A 19,756-nucleotide genomic window follows, 5' to 3' on the forward strand; every position below is an offset into this window, starting at 1 on the left:
TTTTCTACTTGCCTTTTCAGAATAAGGTTGTAATGTAAGCACTTGCTTTCCTGTTTCTTTCACCCCACTCGCAATGCCTATTATATGCATTTCAATGTCATTTTCATCCTTTTCCTCCTGCATTACTCTGTGGTTACCTTTGAGCAATTTGCCTGCACTGCTGTGTTCCAGCCCCACAAAATCTGATCATATAAGTGGTCCCATTGATTCCAGTATGTAACTTAGTCCAGGGTTACATGCTCAAAGGACCAGTTTATACCCTTCAGATATAGATAAATGACTATAATATCTTAAAGCCATAATTTAACCACAGCACAAAAATGGCTTTGTTTTCATCACAGTAGTTCAGTTACTCTGTCACAATAAATTTAACATATCTGGCTGGGCTTCTGTTAGTGCTTTTCAATGTGTTGTCATCTTTTCTTTAAAGAACCTTAAGGTTGTGTGCAGACACTAGGTCATCTAGGAGAAAGAAATCCTATAGATGGAGTAACATGAGTCACATGGAGTGACCCCTAAAAATTGGGATTTGAAGCCCAGTGTAAGTGTTCATTTGTGTTGTCACTTCTCTGTGTCATCTTCTTTGTCTGTGGTCTTCAAGATCACTTTGATATCAAAGGAAATGTGTGTCTTTTGAAAGATTTACCTTTACCTGTGGTAGTTGTTGTGAGAGAAAGGTGGAAACTAATGCATTTTTATTTAACAATTTCTCTTCATAAGTGCACATTTATTCATTCTTTTTTTTTCTTTTCTGATGTTTGTAAAAACAGAATAAAAAATAGTGGAAGTCTGCAGCTAGAACTTTTATTCAGAAAACAAGCCCAGTAATTTGTTCAACTGTTTGTGCTGTTAGATTGTCTGTCCGCCTCCTATTATTACTCAGTTGCTCTGCAGGAATCAGGCTGGTCAAGGAGTGATGTAGAACTGGGAACAGTTCTCTGTGTAAAGGTTTGTGCACATGGCTACATGAGACTTCTAAAATCATAAGTGCTTTAAACTACTAGATAAGGCAGATTTTGATGTGATAAAGTCCAGGGAATTGCTACTTAAGCATGCAATTCATGTTAATGCACCCCGATCCCTGGTGAGTTGCTGGTTAATCTAAGTGGGTTATAGCATGGCCTCTCAGTAGCTTTTCTTTAACTGATGCATGGAACAGAATGCAATGTTTCTTCACATTGAATATATGACTGTAGAAAGCTGAAAATGAGTCCATATTTTTTTCTGATTACTGTAGCTTTAGATTTTTCCTTATTTTATTAACTTCTGTTCTATATAAAACTTGGCCTTAGAATATAATGAAATTCATATTCTGTGCTTAATAGTTATAGTCCTCTAGAACTGGGATTATTTCCCTTCCCCTTCTCTTTCCCTCCCCCCCTTCAGAGTTCAACGTTTATGAATTTCTCGGCTTCCCACAGGAAGAGGTTGTTTTGAGCCCAATAGAAATTTCATTGGGTGTGTTAGGATTTGAAGCTGAAAGACTGTCAGAAGAGGGAAGTTTGAAACTACTGGTAGAACTGTACAAATTGTATTACTTATGTAGAGGTTACAGTTTCTCTTTTCTGCTAGACTTCGGCAAGGTACATAGGGAATATCTGTGTGCATATCTTGGTGCTACAAAACTGATCTCATATCCTAGCTAAGCATCTAGTCTCAGAATGTTTAGTGTTTTTGCTATTTGGACTGCACAGATAAATCAATTTTTTGTAGAAGTGTTTTGATTCTGTGTAGTAGCTGCTAGTCATCTTTTACTAATAATTCCATATGTAGGTCTGTGGGTGTATTACTTTACATTCTCTTGGAAACAAGCAAATACATTGTGGTAGTCACTTAAGTGGCATTACTGTGCTCCTTATAAAGATGCCCTACTTGTGAGTGCAAAATTGGTAGCACATTCTTATGAGGAAAAAAGCACCTTTTCTGGAACCATTGCTGCTGTGTTATGAATGTCCACAATATAATTTCATTGACTTACAATGTTTAAAGTGAAGGCATGATAGTAAGCTTATATAAAGTGTCACATTGAAGTAATCACTTGATTTTATGGCCAATGAGAACATTTTAATATTCACATGAATTCTGAGGACCCTCTAGGTTGCATGAAAACACAGATATCAAGGTATGTGATTAAGTATCTAGATACTGTAGTGCTGAGAAATACTTAAATAATCCAACAAATAAATGGATTAAGTAAATGTGGGTAAAAGTAAATGAGAAGGCTAATCTTAACATATGAATAAGAGTTTCATCTAAAATGCGAAAGAAAAGAAAAAAAAAGACCAAAAAAGAGGATAGTTTAAGTCATTGGTTTTACTTACCCCACCTGTGGCCAGTTTTATTTATTTGGTGTTTGCCTAAGTCTCTTTGCTCATGCTTTTATTTTGCCAAGATTTCTGTTTAGCACTCTTCAGGGTAATGTGTTAGGTTGGAGTCAGATGATGAAAAGGAGCCCATGTTTGAATCCAGAAGAAGCACATGAGCTGGGACCATCAGGCCTGTGAGTTGAGCTGAGCTGCCTGTCTGCATGAAAAGGGAACTCGAGGAATGTCACAGATGTGTGGGTGCTCCACTTATTTTCTGAAGTTGTAGACCTGAATCATTGTACTGGGGCTAGCTGGCTGGAGATAACTTGCTTCATAACAGTACGTATGGTGCTGTGTTTTGGATTTGTGACTAAAACTGTTCTGATGATGCCCCAGTGTTTTGGCTATCACAGAACAGTGCCTGCACAGTGTGTGTGCTAGAGGTGGGCGAGAATTTGGGAGAGGACCATCTCTCTGTAAAGTCTCTCTGGAGAGACCTACAAGAGCATGTACTGACGGAACAAGGGGAAATGGCTTCAAACTGAAAGAAAGTAGGTTTAGATTAGAGGATAGGAAAAAATTCTTCACTGTGAGGGTGGTGAGGCACTGGAACAGGTTGCCCAGAGTAGTTCTGGATGCCCCATCCCTGGAAATGTTTAAGGTCAGTTGGATGGAGCTCTGAGCAACCTGGTCTAGATGATCTTTAACATCCCTTCAAACCCCAAATCATTCTATGATTCTATGACACTGTCGAGATGTCTGCTGACAACTGACTGAAGGGATACTCCATACATGTGATATAGTATTCATCATTAAAAGCTGGGAGAAAGAAGGAGGAAGTGGGTTGTTTGTAGTTACGGTGTTAGTCTTCTCATGTAGCTGTTATGCATACTGAGGCCCCACCGTCCTGGAACTGGCTGAATATCTGCTTGTCAATGGGAAGTAATGTTAAAAATTCCTTATTTTGTTTTGCGTGCACATACATCTTATGCTTCCCTTGTCAAACTGTCTTTACATTGATTCACAAGTCATCTCTCTCTCTATTTGTTTTCTCCTCATTCTGTGGGAGAGGGGAGGGAGTGAGCAGTTGTGTGCATGTCTGCTAGCCGTGGTCAACTCACCAAAACTGCAGATCTTCAAGAGGGAGCAACTACTGTAACCACAAACAGGAATAAATGTGTTGGAGGAAAATCTCTCTAGGTTAAAAGAACCTCCAATCAGCCAGCCCTAAGAACCTAAGAACTATCTACTGGGACTTTAAGGACAGTTGTTTTGAATGTGCCATTGATAACTGCTTGGAAAGGGAATATTATTGAGGAAACAGCAGTGCTAGGGAAAAAAAGTAACACAGATAGGGTCTGCTATCAGCAGACATGAGCTCTGCTCCATTCCTATTTTACAGTGTTTTACTTTCCTGCCTTCCTTCTCTGTAATGAAGATCTGCTTTCCTAATTCTTCTTGAGGTCCACAGGCTGGGAGTATGGAGGGCATGTGCTGTACCAGTGTGAGTAGCAACAGAGCATGGGGAAAGCATCTTTTGCTCCTAGAAGACCCTTTGAAATTGTCCCAGTACTGGGTTTGCCAGGTACAATCAAGACCTACAGCAGCTCTGTGAAATGCATCACAAGTGCTGCCAGGCTAAGAAATGAGAGACGGATTTTTCTTGCTGTAAGGAATAAATTGGTTAAGTATGCATAGCTTGTTAAGTATGCATATGCTCAACATATGAGAAAATGAATATCTGTGGATATTGAAAGCAGGTAAATCATTAAAGGAGTAGGTTAACAAAAGGAATAAATGGAAGTAATTGGATAAAATTATTAATGGGCAACTTAAATACAGTGGAAATTGTCCTAGCAGTAAATATAAATAAATTTTGTGAGTATTACTTGAGGAAAGTTAGTTTTTATAAAACTTTAAGGCAAATATTATTAAACCTTAGAAAAGCATAGATCAAGCATTCAGTAGAGGCTTTGTGGGGGTAGGGTAGATTACTTTGCACATTTTCACAGAGAGGCTTAAAAGTCAAAATAGACACCTTTGCCCTGTTCCCTCCGCAAATTGGTTAAACAGTCTATAGGGATTAGGTGACTTGGCCAGCAATGCATAGAAGCTCAGTGGCAAAACTGAGCTTCCAAGGTGCCAGCCCTGCTATTATAACCACCTGGTGGTAATCATCCTCTCCCACAAGGGAAAGGCTATTTTTTGTTAAAAGAGGACTAAAAGGAAGGGTGAAGGTAGTTTGAACACTGTATGATCCCATAGCTGTACTAGTATACTGAGGCTTGCTGCAGGAAACCCAAGTGGCTCTTTCACTTTTCATACGCAAACTGTAAATATGTGTAGTTTCTAGGTTCAGAAAACTAATGATAAATATGGACATAGGAATTAACTTCTCCTTAAAGTAAAAAACAAAGGTGCTTTTTTCAAATATATATGCCAAACACACAATTTCCACTTGGACTGGCACATGAAAATAATTTATAATTAAGAAATAATGTGAGATTATGATAAAACCTCATATTCTGCATTTATTGCTTTATTTTTATATTTTCAATCACTCTGAAGTTATTATTAATATTTTAATATTAATTTTTGGGATGCTAATGTTATCAAACCCAGAATTTGTAATGGTATGCATATTTGTGCATACAAAAGATTCTGATATTTATGCCATATCTCTAAATAATATTGTTAATTTGAAACTACATTTATTAGTTGTTTTCTAAAACATAACATAATATAAAGTTTGTTAAAGTTAAAAGAGTAATTTGAGCCCAATAACATGATAAGATAATTTATGTCGAACTATGTTTTTTTTGAAACAGCTAAACTACATTTAGAGTTACCAAATAACTTCACTGGGAAGGAATCAGAACTGCTAAAAACATTTTTATATATGTAATATATACATACATATACGTACATACCTTAGATATGTATGTGATAAACAACAGCAGGATCTTTGGAAATATTTTTCTCCTATTGAAGCAGAAGGGAATCAGCAGCACTTGTGATTGCTCTCTGAGCAGAGCAGTGATAGTTACTTTTTAAGGGTGAAACTGAGCAGCGCAGTGATACTGGCCAGTTTGCAAAAAGCAGGCATAAACAACAAAGTGTTGCCCTAGTTCTATGTTTCGTTTTACTCTCTGATCTGATTTTTCTTCCTAAAAATATTGTCTGTTTTGAAGGATTTTCCTTAAGAAATGATAAGGGGCCAATGCCAAATCCCAGAATCACTGAATATTCAGAGTTGGAAGGGATGCACAAGGACTGAGTCCAACTCTTAAGCAAATGGCCTGTATGGGAATTGAACCCATGACCTTGAGGTTATCAGCACCATGCTCTGATCAACTGAATTAATGGCAGATTTTTTTGTTTAAAAAATGAACAATCCCCCCTCTTCCAAATCCCCCAGCCAAAGAACAGAATTGTTCATGTAGGAATATCATAGCAGATTTGAGAAATGCTTCATTTATTGTTTGTAGATAATCCAGTTACTGTAATTGCTGCAAAAATGATTGGTAAATATTCTGCTGTTTTCCTATTTTAGGGCATTAAACAGAAAAGCTGCTTTATATTGAAGGAGCCCTCCCATATGTACAGCACATAATACTGTTACTGTGTGTGGTGTGTGACTGAAACATGGGGAGTTTACAAGCATACCTGCAACTTCCAGCAGATTAAGACCATTGACAAAAAGGTGAAGCATCCTTTAAGCTTCAGGCTTTTAAAGAAAACCAAGTCCTTATACAAATTGCATTAGAAATATGAAGTGCTGTGACAATTAAAGGCATGCTGAATTTGGAATACATTTAATTAGAAATTACTACGTTGTGATCTACAACATGAAAAGAAAGATGTGGTACTCAGGTGTTGATGAAGACCTGGTGTGAAGAAAAGTAACCCTGAAGATCTTTTGTAATGATTAAAAAAACAATTGCACTCATTCATCAATGAGAAAGGCTTGGGAAATATAAAAAGCATTGCACTATTGATCTGCAGTATTTGTGGCATTATTAAGTATGTTTAGCAGTTGTAGCAGCAGGTTTTGCTGTCAGATGATCTCCACATAGAAGAACGATAGGAAAACCATTTGGGATTCTTAGTCTTTACCTGGAAGCTGCACATTTTATGGCAATGCATCTTCTAGTATCCAGAAAAAGAAAAGAACGTTTTAGTCTGTGAGGCTCAGATCAGGTGAAGCTTTCAGGTTCTTCTGTAGATAGACATTATTACTTTTTTATTCTATGTATAGAGTAGATAAAAGAAAATCTGAGGGTCCTCCCCTTGAAAGTATGATATTAGTAGAAATGCCAGGAGATAAGTAATTTCCCATACTTGTCACTAAAATTCAGGTATGCTGTATTAAGGGAAGCACCATAAAGAGCTAACTAACTTGTTAACCACATAATATAAAAAATCAAGATTGAGCTGTCCCTAAGTTTGGATTCAGATTTGGGAAGCCTTCATCCTTGTTTAGGAAGAAGAATTCAAGTCAGACTTTCTCTGTTGCTTCAAGCTGAAAAAGAAAAATTTTTTATTGAAGATTTTTCAGCAATTTTTGATTGTGATATTCTGGTGAAATCATGACTTGCTTTGTGGATTTGCTTATTATTGTTTATTATTTTTAAAGGATTTTAAAAGATTCACCAGAAATAGATACTGAATTTCCAAACTGGTCTAGGTTGTGACTGTGTATTGTATTATAGATTATAATTGTTCTTAAAAGTGGCTTTCAATCCAGGATTTGGATGAAGCTGGAATTAGATTAGTGTTACTTTAAAAATCTTCAGAAAAAGAAAAGTTTTCACTAGTAAATGTTGCTTCATTGCAGTATGAAGATTTTGTCCCTGTTGCAACAAATTTTCTTTTGAAAGTGTTACATGGTGTGTCTTTGATGGAATTTCTGCTGAGAGCTTGGAAAGATCCATCCTGAAACAGAAAGTGACTTTCCTAATATGGCTGAGTCCATAGCTAGCTACAGATGGATCTTGATTTGGGTTTTCCTAGACCAAATGCAGTATTGAATTAACTGCTGAACTAGGTTATTGTTTAACCTATGCTCTTATTTTCAAAAATTCGAGTTAATGGTTTCTCTGTTTTACATCATGGAAGTCCTGACATATTATGTAAAATCAAGTTTTTGTTTAACTAAGAGGAGAGCTTATTTCAACTGCTATGAGACACTCCTATGCAGCCTGGTCAAGTTTCTCTCTCACACATGATCAAAATTCAAAATTTGTTGTAAGTTTGGTTTTGGTGTGGTTCTGGATGTGCTGATTTGTGAAAGAAAGCAACTCTAGCTGAATTCTGGCTTTGATATTTTTTCACTCAAAGTAATTTCTAGTGTGCGAATGGTTGTCAGTGTCTGACAAATGAAAATACAGAGAAACTTCATATAACACCATTGTAATTTCTAATTAGGTCAAATTATTATAATTTGAATGCTTTGTGGTGGAAATCCTGATAAGCAAACTTTCACCTAGGAAAGACTAACTCAGAGTATCCCATGGAGTATTTTACTGTATTTGTTAGATCCAAAGAGGCTGTTTATGGCCTCTTTCTTATCATGGAGAGCAGAAGGATTATGCTGATAAGGGGATACTGTAGGTTCCTGAAGGATTTTTTAACACATGTAGCAAAACCATCTGGAAAGGGAGGCCTTGTGTTTAAGGCCCCTTCAAAATAGAAATTGAGCAAATACTGAACAAGAAAAAAGACAAGGTATGAAACTGGCAGGCTTGTGAAAGAGCACTTGCGATGACACTGCAGTGATTTGGTAAATATGATCATGTCTCCTATAGGTGGCTTGTGTGGAGATAACATGAACCACCCCAAACAACCCCATGTGAAATAATTTTCACGGTGAACAAGAAGGGTTTGGGGTTTTTTTGTTTGGTTTTTGTTGTTGTTGTTGTTTTTTTGTTTGTTTGTTTTTTGTTTGTTTGGGGTTTTTTTGGGTTTTTTTGTTTTTTTTTTTTTTTTTTTAATAGCGAGGATCCTTTAGACAGGTAATGTATTACATTAGAGTAGAATGGTATTTTCTTCTGTAATGCTTTCCTCTTCGTAATGGAAGACAATGCTTTCCTCTTCATAATGAAATTTTTTTTCAAGTCTTCTGGTAAGTTGACCCCAGAGTTATTTATATATTTTAGTTATTCTTACAGACTTAAAATTTTCTGGATATTTTCTTATGTTTGACATGGCTCCTTGCAGAATAGAACTGACAGAGCACTGGGAATCATCTATTACTCTATGAAGAAAATGTGTCAAAGTCTTACTCCTGATAGGAACCATCATCTAATTTCAGATTTAATTGTTCTCCTATATCACCTCTTTCTTTCAGGAAATCAGATAGAAGAAGAGTAGGAAATCTCTTTGATTTGATGATCTTAAAGGTCCTTTTCAATCTAAATGATTCTATGAAATGAGTGGGAAGGTCTATTGAAGGCTTATTCAACTATATTGGTCCCAGTCAAAAAATGCCTGTTCTGCCTTTGTCCTACCCTGATCTGTAAGGCCCGATCTTCTGCTTTCTCAAAAATGGGTCAGGTTTTGTGTGACTCCAAGAATCTTTAACTAGGAGAAAGCTGCTTTCTCTCACCACTCTCTAGACTTGTTATTTCTACTAGATAGAAATAGGAGGAGTGTGGTAGCTTCCAGAATAGTAGCTTCTCTGGCTCTTGACCTGTGTATCCATACAAGCTTCTGCTACATGTCCACAGATAAAAAAGCTCCTTTCCAGTAAGGTAGTATGTAATTTAAATGGAGAATTACTATAATTGGGCCAAGGCCAAAATTAAAATTCTTGTTATCTAATTAATAAAGTTTCACCCTGTATGTCGTACAAAACTCTGATGATGAAATTATTTGTAACAAGAAGAGCAACATGATTCTTAAATCAGATTAATAACTGTATCAGGAGCATTAAAATCAACTCTAGGAGTTGAAAGCAACATTTAGAGTAAAGCTTCTATGCTGTATGTACTCTGGCATTAGTGTCACAAAATATGGATTCATACATGCAAGCATTTCTTTCCCAGCAGGATCCAGAAATGGCTTTTCTGGATCAGAGATGGAGCAGTCCTCACTTTTTCTATGGGGAAACCAGCATCCTTTACCTTTCTTTCCTGTTTGAAGATTGCAGCATAACTGCTGGGGTACCTTTAGAGCAATAAACACATACTGATTATAAAATTAATGGTGACCTAACTATTTACTAACATGGAGCTGCTGTGTGTCTATTCCCATCCTGCAGCCTCTAGCTAGATTGACTAGCAAATTGACTAGAACTTCTCTTGCAAACCTTTCAGCTTGCTCTTAACAGGCGTAAGAAATAAGTGCAACAATTTCATTAGGGAAAAGAGTTAAACAGGGTGAAAAATAGGTTTAATGAGGGATGTTTTTGTATGATTTGAAAACACATTGTAGTACCTCAATCTCAAGAGGTAGCAATTCAAGGGACATTGCCAATTAAAATTTAGTTTAACAAAGAAATAAAATTAATTCAATTTTAAGATTTCTAAAGCAACAATTAAAAGCTCCATGAGTTTCAGAAAACTCTTTTTCCTGTCAGAATCTGTGTTATTCTACCACTAACCATATCAATTTCCAGAGAATTTAAAATTAAGTAAATAAATGAAGGAGACCATCCTAACATTGCTGCTTAACCTGAGAAGAATACTTGAGTGAAAGAAAACACCCTGAACAGTGATATTTTCTCTAACTTTCCAAATTAAATTGTTAATTATAGTTCAGTACTATTAATAAAATGAGTATAATTAAGCACTGGTTAGTTAAGAAGCTATGTTATTTTTAACTAGAAATTGTTCCTTGATAACTGCAACTTGGACAATATATGTAAAGATGAGTATCACTGGAAAAATAAAATGCCCCAAATCACACTATTATTGAGAAAAGGGAGAAGAAAAGAACTTTCTTTTTCTGCTACAGAGATTTTAATAAGAAGAATAAATACTATTCTAGCTGAAGAAAAATGGAGACTTTTTTGGGTGATAATATTCATATTGAGTGAGATGAGCTGGGGATATATCAGCTTTTTGCTCTAAGATGGGAAGGAATACAGAAGATTATAGTAAGTTAAATATGAGTAATATGAGTAAGAGAAGCAAATATGTAATGCAGTAAATAGAAGTTCAAGATCAAAGTAGTGAAGGGAGTTTAGTGATCATGTATCAGCAGTTTTGTTTGTTTTGCTTATAAACATCCATCTAAAGATGTGGCTGTGAAGAAAATGATCAGATTTTTTCTGTAACTTTTCTAAGCAAGGGACAGCCAGCAGGTAGCAATGGTCAGGGGCTAGCAAGGGATGAAAGGTTGATTTAAAGTAATTGGCATAAACCAGACTGTGGATAGATTGGAACGGAAATATCAGCACATTAGTGACAGCAGATAAAACAATGTTTAAAGAAGAAAGAATCAAAGAAGATTGTGAGAAATATTTATGGAAAAAAAATTAATACTTCTAGAAGCAATAAAACGAAGGAAGAAGGACTATTTCATAAGAGGACCAAGAGGGAAGGTAATCCTAAATTGTGCTGGCATTTGAAAAAAAAAATAAATCCAATCCTTTCCCAGTAGAGAGTTTTTAATGCATTCCTCACTCAAAAATATAGCTAAGTTACATATTAGAATGACTTTATATAAGTTTATGATTGTGCTCTATCTTGATTATAAAAATCATAAAGCTACAATTTGAATAATTTTTTACTGTAGTCTTTAGAATAATGTCATTAGAACACTGTAAATTTTATGTTTATTAGAATTTTTGTGTTTGCTCTCAAAAAAATTCATTGTGTATGTCCCAAACAGAAGTCTACACAAGATTGGGATTGGGGTGTGGGAGGGGAGGGAGGGACATGGGAGGAAGGGAAGAAACAGGATTTATTTCATATTTTGAAGAAAATCAGAAAATTGATTTCAAGTACTTCTAAGCTAGGAAAAGAAAAAGTTCGTGTAAAGTAACTTCAAACTAAGGGCAAAATAAAAAGCAAACCAGAGGATTTTACTTTTTCTCTGAACTAAAATTTAAAAAGTAATTACATTCAGAGCAACAATGTTTATGGTGCAGTAAGTATAAAATTTAGACCAGTGGCTAGATCAGTATATTACAAAGCTCTATTATCACCCAAATCCTGCATTAAGGAAAAAGTAATTAATTCTCTTATTTTTAGGCTTCTGCCTAGGGCATGTTTGACACAAAACCCATACAGTTTCCTTTAAAAGCTCTTTGATTACTAAATAGTTTTGCTTAGAAACTGCACCTTTACCCTTAAAGTGCAAGGGCAAAGCTTTTAACATGGTGGTAAATGTTCTCCTGTACTTCCTACAGCACTGCAGATAAGAAAAAGGTAAAAGTTTTGGCTTTTAAAAGAGGGCGTGTTACTAGAACTGTAATTTGCATTTGCAAATCTACATGATTTTTACCATTAAATTAAGCCCAACAGCCAGTTTAAGTCACAAGGGAGTGGTAGAGCTGAGCAGTAGTGTAGCAGATACTGCAACTGAATTACAGAAGGTATAAGCCACCCTTAAGGGAGATACACAGCAGGGAGGAGCACTTGCAGCACAAAGCTGTCAGGGAAATCTCATAGAAAACAGGCAAGTCTGGAAATACCAGTGCTAGTTGGACAAGAAATAGATGACAACTTATATGAGTATCTGCAAGAGATGTGTGCAAAATTTGTCAGTATGTGTCTGGTATATACAGGTATATTTGAATAAGGGGATGGCAATTCCTTAGTTCTCTTATAACTAGAACTTTGAAATTCTGAAGCATTGTATCCCTGTTATGTTCCCATGCCTCTTACTTAAAGCGTATTAACCCTTTTTACAAAGTTCATCTTGCTGGTTTTATGCATTCCTAGACTTTTCCTCTTTGCATATGAAAAGCTTAAACTTTTGTGTGGCTGTCAGTCGGTGGAAGGACCTGTGTTACAGTGCAAAGTGTAAGCTGACCTATAACACCTTCCAAAAAGCAAATGCTGAGCATCAAGCCCACAGACATCTAGTGCAGGAGAACAGATCCTGACAGTATTAGCCACAAAAATGTGTACGCAATTCCTTGCCTCAATGTATTCACTCCAATGTTGTGGGTCCTCTCTGGAACGGACTTGGAGGAGGGCAGAAGGGGAGGAGAAGACTGCTGGGCCTGCAGCAGTCACAGTAATTACTCTAGGATTTTTTTCTGGGGAGGCCATTGGGAAATATAGGAACAATCCCTCCGTTCACCGAGGGATTTTGCAGACTAGGCCACTTGCTGTACAGTGGAATTACAATTTATTATATGTTTTATAAAAGCAATAGTTTTTAATCATGCATAATTCACTGCAGAACAGGCACAGAAAGCAATTGAAGGTCTGGAGATAACCTGAAGTTTAAAAATGTCCATTTTAAAGTAAGTTTTTCAAGGAAACAAACCTTCCCTTAACCCATCATTTAAGCGATTTATTTAGTCTTCATGTAGACTAAAAATTTGGGCAGTATCTAATCCGTCTACTTATAGAGAAAGTTGTTGTTTATTTACCACCTGACAGAGAGAGCCACACTGGGGGTTAACTACAGGTTCTGGTGCTGTCTGAGGGAGGCGGCAGCAGTTTGTGTTATTTCAGTTTTTATAGTCCTTGCCTCTGTGTTTGCAAAGCTCTTTTAAATTCACTGCTAAGAGCCTGCCCAGCCATAAGACTGACTATGTTGATGTTTACTGTGGTGTGGGTCTCAGTGATACGTTGCACCAGCAAGTTCCACAGGTTTCCCACCACTTATGTTTGGAAAAATATAATTTATTTTTATTAGATTTATTACTTTTTCCCATTTCAGTGGAGACATCTTTCCTCCTCACATGAGGTAGGGTAAATAGTTCCTGATCTACATTTTCTCCCTGCCATCTTTTATGCTTTGACCATGCTCATTCTTAGTCACGCTCTTCTGTAAACACTCACAATCTTTTCCATCAGTTTATCAATCTTACTGCACCTTTTTCTGATGTATCCTTCTGAGATGGGCTAACCAGAAATGAACAAAGTACTCCAGATGAGGCCAAATTATTGATATATATATAACAAGTAAAATCTTAGCCCCACTGAAGTTGCTGTACATCTAAGGGCTGAAGTTTCTCCCAGTGCTGTCACATTTCCTACATTTTTATTCCTTCCATTTTTTGTATATTCAACTTCAGAATTTGGCAATTTAGACTTAATCTAGAATCCTACTGATGTAAGAATCCACTATTAGATTGCTGTTAGTCCTCAGATTAGGAGTATAGCTGTGCGGACAGGATTAGTTCCCTCCCTGAACTACTTTGATGAAATGGGTCAAATTTTTTCTGGATTCACAATTGTTATGGAGGTTAGTATCAAATCTTGATGTTAGTTTTGAATAGCAGAAACTGAGAGCAGCAGCACAGACTTTGAAACAGTGCTGTTTGTGTTCACAATGACCTTTAACTGCAAAATCTGCTAAAATACATTATTTAGTATATGAAAGTAAACACACATATGTTTCTGCCTCAGTAAATGACTGTCCACAGTGCAGTATGAGTATGAGGGAAAACAAGTCAGAGTTTTTTTACAGTGTCTGCAGAACAAATCTGTTGACTTCTGTTTCCTCTCCAGAAACATCTAAGAAATGTTCAGATTGTTGCTGCCTAATAAATACAGTAAATGAAATGTTAATAAATCACCAGCAATTTAGCCTGACAATAACATGGATTGACCACATTGATTAAATTGATTATGTTTCATATATTTACAATATGTAGACACAAGCCTAATTTATTTTCTGAAGAGTTCAAGGCAGGTATCACTGGTTTTAAAAAAAAAGGCAAACCAAAACAACGGAGTAATGTTTGTGGTTGCTATCTGCAATAATCTAATGCTGACAGAGAGCAGTATTTTATTTAGTAATTAACAGTGTAAAGGGGAGAGAAGCTGTCATGTTGGTTCTTAAGCTGGGGAATGTGATGAAAGATGATATCTGCGATCTCATCCTTTCCACTTGTTTAGGATTGTCAGAATGAGAAATGTCAGCATTATGAAAGCTCAGCTCTGCTCTTGATATGATAAAACCCTTCAAAAGCCAGTCTTTCTCTCCCTCTCCCCCTCCTTTCTCCCTCTCCTGCTCGCACTTGCTTTTTTTATTTATCCTGTTTTGTTAGATGGCAGAAATATAATTCTTTTCTTTCTTCCCATTATAAGCCACCATTTTTGTTTTATTATATGTTTCACAACCCCTAATGCCCCACTGAAAATTACCTTGTTAAATGACAGTGTTTCAAAACCATGAATCCTTTCCACCATTCCCTCAGAGGTTTGAAACAGTCAACAGACTGTAAAGAATAAATAATAAAAAAGTATTGATTATTTTGATGACTGTGAGATTCAATTAAGTATTAATTTTGCCCTCCAGTGGACCTATCAAGGTATTCAAAGGGGAGGATTCGGCTCAACTAAATGTGTGCTGAGTGCTTCAGCCTTAAATAGGGAGAAAATGTGTTTACCTACAGTATTTGAAGAGGAGTGCATTGATGCACAGAGTCCAATATTTAAGTGCTGTGCAAATTAAGTCCTGGTGACAGTGACATTGTTTTCGGCAATATGAGTATTGACTAAAGAAGTGCATTTGATGACAGCTTAAACTATTTGTATTGATTAACATTTTCATAGATTATCATGTGTCATATCAAATTCACTTTTCAGACATGAATACATTAAAAAACCCATAGGCAAACATCAACCAATGTGAGGACGGGACAGAGGGAACATGCTAGCCAACCTATTTGCTCGCTGGTCACCTGTTCTCTGCATAAGAACCATTTGGGCATGAACTTTGCAATAAATAGCTGCTAGAGAGAGCAACAAGGTCACTTGTTCTTTTTCTTTTTTTCAGTTTTTTTTTTACTCTGCTTTCCATGCTGTCATGATATTATGCTTATTAGTTTACAAACGGAGTAATTGAGTGTGCTTGGAAATAATGCCTGACCCCCAAACGTCCTCAATGAGCGGAAGATAAAACAAATTCAAATCATCAAGAAAAAACTTAAATGTGTATATGTATGTGTAATGTTTTATGGGGGATATGATGTCGCAAACACAAGAATAATTGCTAACTGTATGTGTAAGTATCTTCCCTAATTTTATCTTTTAGAAAATGTTTTGTGTGGTTTTTATTTTCAAAAGAAAAATGTGTGTTTGTGTGTTTATGGACTTTTGGACCATAGTATCCCAGAGACAGGAATAGTTAGAAATCTGTCACTGATGAATGTATGTAATGAAATGGCTATTTTATGCTGTGTATTTTTGTAGATATGGTGGAATACTAAAAACTGTGTTTTTGATTTTGTTAATGTTGTACAGCTGAGGATGCTTCTTTAAATCACTATGGAGCCCTCACAGGGTGCTCCACTTCCATAGCATTGGAGCATATAGGAATTTCTTTTCTTACTATGTTAAGGACAGGGTGACATATACACATAAAAAGCACATCCCACAATTAAAGCTGTGTTGGTTATGTTGCTTCCTTAGAAGTTTTTCTCCAAAGCATCCTGAATCTCTCACATGCTAGTTGAGCTTTAATAGGGTGGGGAGTAATGGAAAACTCATTGGATCTGTAATAGCTCTTCACTTGACTGCAGCCAGCAATAACAGCAGGAGCAGCCAGAGATAAGAGAGAGAGAGAGAGAGAGAGAGAGAGAGAGAGAGAGAGAGAGAGAGTGTATGTGTGTGTGTGTGTGTAAGAGAGGGAGTGGAAGAGACAGTACACGTACACCAAAGCTGCCACTTTTTTTTCCCCCTCACTCTTTTTTTCCCCCATCCTAGGATCCAATGATAGCTGGACAAGTCAGTAAGCCCTTGCTGTCACTGCGGAGTGAAATGAATGCAGAGTTGAGAGGTGAGGACAAGGCAGCTACTTCAGACAACGAGCTGAATGAGCCCTTGCTTGCGCCTGTGGAATCAAATGACAGCGAGGACACTCCCAGCAAGCTCTTCGGTAAGTCTGTCTAGGTATTTCATTTCACTGCTACCATGTTGTCCGGAAGAGCAATCTCCCCCTGTTCTTTTTTTTTTTTTCTGTTCGCTCAATTTTCTTGTAAGTAGGAAGGAGTAGCTTGGAGCATGCAAGCATATAGCCCTCTGCTCCCTTTGCAACTGGTCACCAGAATGACAGCATCAGTCCTGAAAACTTTTGTTAACAACGAACATATTTTATGCAAGTTGCAGATGTTTTGTCTTTTTTTCAGATCCATGGACTCTAATGTAAAATAAGAGATGGGGATCATTTTCTTCAAATACTTAATTAACATTTATTGCATCAGGTGCTGGTGTGTCTCACATGCTACCAGCTCTTTTGAGGCTGGATTAAACCGAAAAGTTGTAATTTTAAATGGTAAAAATAAAACTGACTGAAGATAAACTAAACATTCTCATAGAAAACACTTTGTACTGAATAAACAAAGACTAGCAATGGTATTGCATGTAGAGCTAAGGTTTTTGGAATTTAAATTAGAAATTAAATATTTCTTCTCAACCCCGTGGAACGAGAAATTACCTTTTCAATTTTTATTTATTTTCGAATATTCTGAATTGTGCCAGATAAGTGTAACCTTTCACAATCAAAACAAAGCAGCAAGAGTGGCACTCCAACACAGACATCTGTCATTCAAAGAGATGACACCCTGTAAGCCAACTCAAGCAACTCTGATCTCTAATCAGAAAAGGGAGCAGAGCTGTTGAGGTGCTTGCGTGAGTGATAGATGTTGATAGATGCCTGAGCTGGAGCAGCACTGTATGGTACATTGTGACATTTTGGGTTTAGAGGGACTGCACTCCTGAAAGAGTCCTTTTAATTATTTCCATTTGTGACCTGAGACAAACATCAATAGAAATGGAGCTTTTCCTTATTTTTCATTATTCTATAGGTGGAAGCTGAAGGCAAAATGATCTTGTTTAAAGGGAATGCAGCTTTAAGGGAGTGAGAGTGAGAGCCCATTTTCTAAGGTTCAAGTTTTGATTTCATAATCTGTAAGGAAATCTGTAAGAGTGTTCAGATTTCAGTATTCCAGCTACAGTAATAGCTGCAAGATTTTTTTTAAAACAAAGGAATACCTGCAATTTTATATTAAAATGTTCTTTACCCATTACTGATAGATACAGCACAAAATGTTTGACTAAATAGCTTCAGTACAGATATGGGAAAATCATAATAATTAAAAATCCTAAAATTTAATTTCTCAATTGCAGTGATGAACATTACTGAATATCACATCCATTTTAAGCACCCTCTTAGTAATCATTGTTTCCATGGAAAGCATAATTTCCATTAGCAGTTTGAATGTTCAAAAAGCATATAATAATTGTTTTAGCCTATTTCATCCAGGAAAGAATTGTAATGTGTAAAATTGAGAGGACTATTAGTTGTCTAGAATAGTATAAATATCTTCAGCTCTGTTTATATTTTATTTGCTCAAATGTTTAGGATGCATCTATTAAAGGCATCTATAAAGCAAAAAATGGGCTTTTAATTTGGGAAGAGTGAAAATGTCTGTTTGCTGTTTTTAGATCAGGCAAGTCTTCTAATAAAGGGCAGGATATTTTTTTAGCCATTGTCATTTGGATGTTCTACAGTGGTAGTGAAATATATACAGATACTTTCATTAGAGTTGCTGTGTGTGATATAGAAATGATATGCAACCATATCTTGTCTCTTTCTGGACTGAAAATATAATTTATGTCCCTAAAAGCATTATTGAAAAAGCTACAAATTAATATGTTGTGCTGTTTGTATTGGTGAGATGTTTGCTAGCCTGATTCTTATTCTGCTAAAAAGATGTTCCCAAGTAAAAAAAGTAGGAGAAATAGTTCAACTACCTCAGCATGAACTCATGAACCATTTATTGAGGTTTTGTTACAATTATGACAGATAATTGTAACAATTATCTATTAGCAGCAACTCTTGTCAATTAATTTTAGTAACTTTGAGAACATAAAAATAAAGGACGGGGCCTATTTTGATAAATTTGAGCATCAAACTGAGCAAATGTAAAGTAAAGATGATTAGCCATTATGTCACAGATACATCTCTTGAGACAGATTTGCAGTAAACACTAAAAATAAATGTGTCATTTTGTTTAAAGTTCTGATACACAAATATAGACCAATCTGTTAAGCAGGAGAGGGAGGAGCATTTTAGAAAGTCAAGGAGATGAGACAGGTCCATAGAGAACAAAGTTTTTCTACACTGATGCTTTCATGTTTTTTGAAAAATTTGTGAAAATACTGTACTGATTTAGTTGGAATGAATGACCAACATTTGAGTGTCTCGTTGATGTTAGCAATATTTCACGAGCCTTGTTTTCACATAGAGGAACAGAGTTGAATGATGAGATGTGAAGAGCTTTATTCTCTTTTACTGAACACATTCTGCTTAGCTTTTTTTGATGGATGAGTTTATTTCTGCAAACACCTGCATTGCTTACCTGTACCTTTTCCTAAAATCCACCTCCTTATTCTCGGACTTCCTTATTTTGGTATTTCACTGTATGCCATAGAAACAGTGGGTATTTATTTTTTATTTTGGTAGCAAATAGTGCAATTAATTGTTAAAATGGCACTTCTTTGGTACCTGATGCCAGTAAGGAAAGGGCAGGAGTACGATTAATTGTACTTATTTTTGAAAAGATGAGGTAAACTTTTGTTTCTCTTCTGGGTGCTTTGCTATCGGTGACAAAGCAAATGAGAAATACCAGCATAAGTAGTTTCTGATGATCTGAAATATCTCCCACCTGAAACTGGTGTACAGGTGTTTGGGAAGATGCACTTTGTCACCGTGGTGCAGTTGTTACCTGTGAGTAATGACAGGAGCAGCTGTGATTAAAGGGGCTGTGCTTGCTTGTTGTTTGCCGGCTTTCTTTCTCCTGGCGGTGGTGATTTGGTTTGTTTCTTTGTTTTATTTGTTTTTGTGTTTTTGTTTTTGTTTTTTTTTTTAAATTTGTTTCTTTTTGAAAGAGAATTCTGTCCTGCAGTCTGGGGGTCTGTAATCCTCCACTTCTGCTTTTATGCCAGTGGACTTTTTGGAATCTGCATATCTGCATGCAGAAGACTTTTGATACTGAAGTCATATGAAACAAGAAAATAGTAGAAAAAATGGTCAGTAATACTTTCTGAAGTGCAAAATATTGGTAAAGGACTTTATACTGAAACATACTAACTCAGAAGTACAGTTTTGAAATATGTAGTTAGCACAGCTACAGTGCTTTGGTTACAGGAATTGCAGTTTTGCTGTACAGTATGAAGCAAAGTTGCTTTGCAGGAGATCTTGCAGTGTATTATTTAATCTTTAAAATATTTGTGAAGTAATATCTCCTATTTTAACCATAGGATGTAATTAAGAAACAGAAAAACTGAGTCTGGCTCTTGACATTCCAGATGGTG

At 36.2% G+C, this 19,756-nt stretch overlaps 1 protein-coding gene across 1 annotated transcript in view; it reads left to right on the forward strand.

Annotated features, from left to right (window-relative positions):
- POU6F2 (POU class 6 homeobox 2) overlaps positions 1-19,756 on the forward strand; it is a 302,709-nt gene that overhangs the window by 39,209 nt on the left and 243,744 nt on the right. Inside the window, exon 2 of the mRNA XM_008921312.2 lies at positions 16,145-16,316. Within this exon, the coding sequence (XP_008919560.2) occupies positions 16,145-16,316 (172 nt within the window). The remainder of the gene's footprint in view (positions 1-16,144; positions 16,317-19,756) is intronic.

Source organism: Manacus vitellinus, unplaced genomic scaffold (genome assembly GCF_001715985.3).
Source record: "Manacus vitellinus isolate BGI_N305 unplaced genomic scaffold, ASM171598v3 scaffold_3_pilon, whole genome shotgun sequence".
Taxonomy (NCBI): Eukaryota; Metazoa; Chordata; class Aves; order Passeriformes; family Pipridae; genus Manacus; species Manacus vitellinus.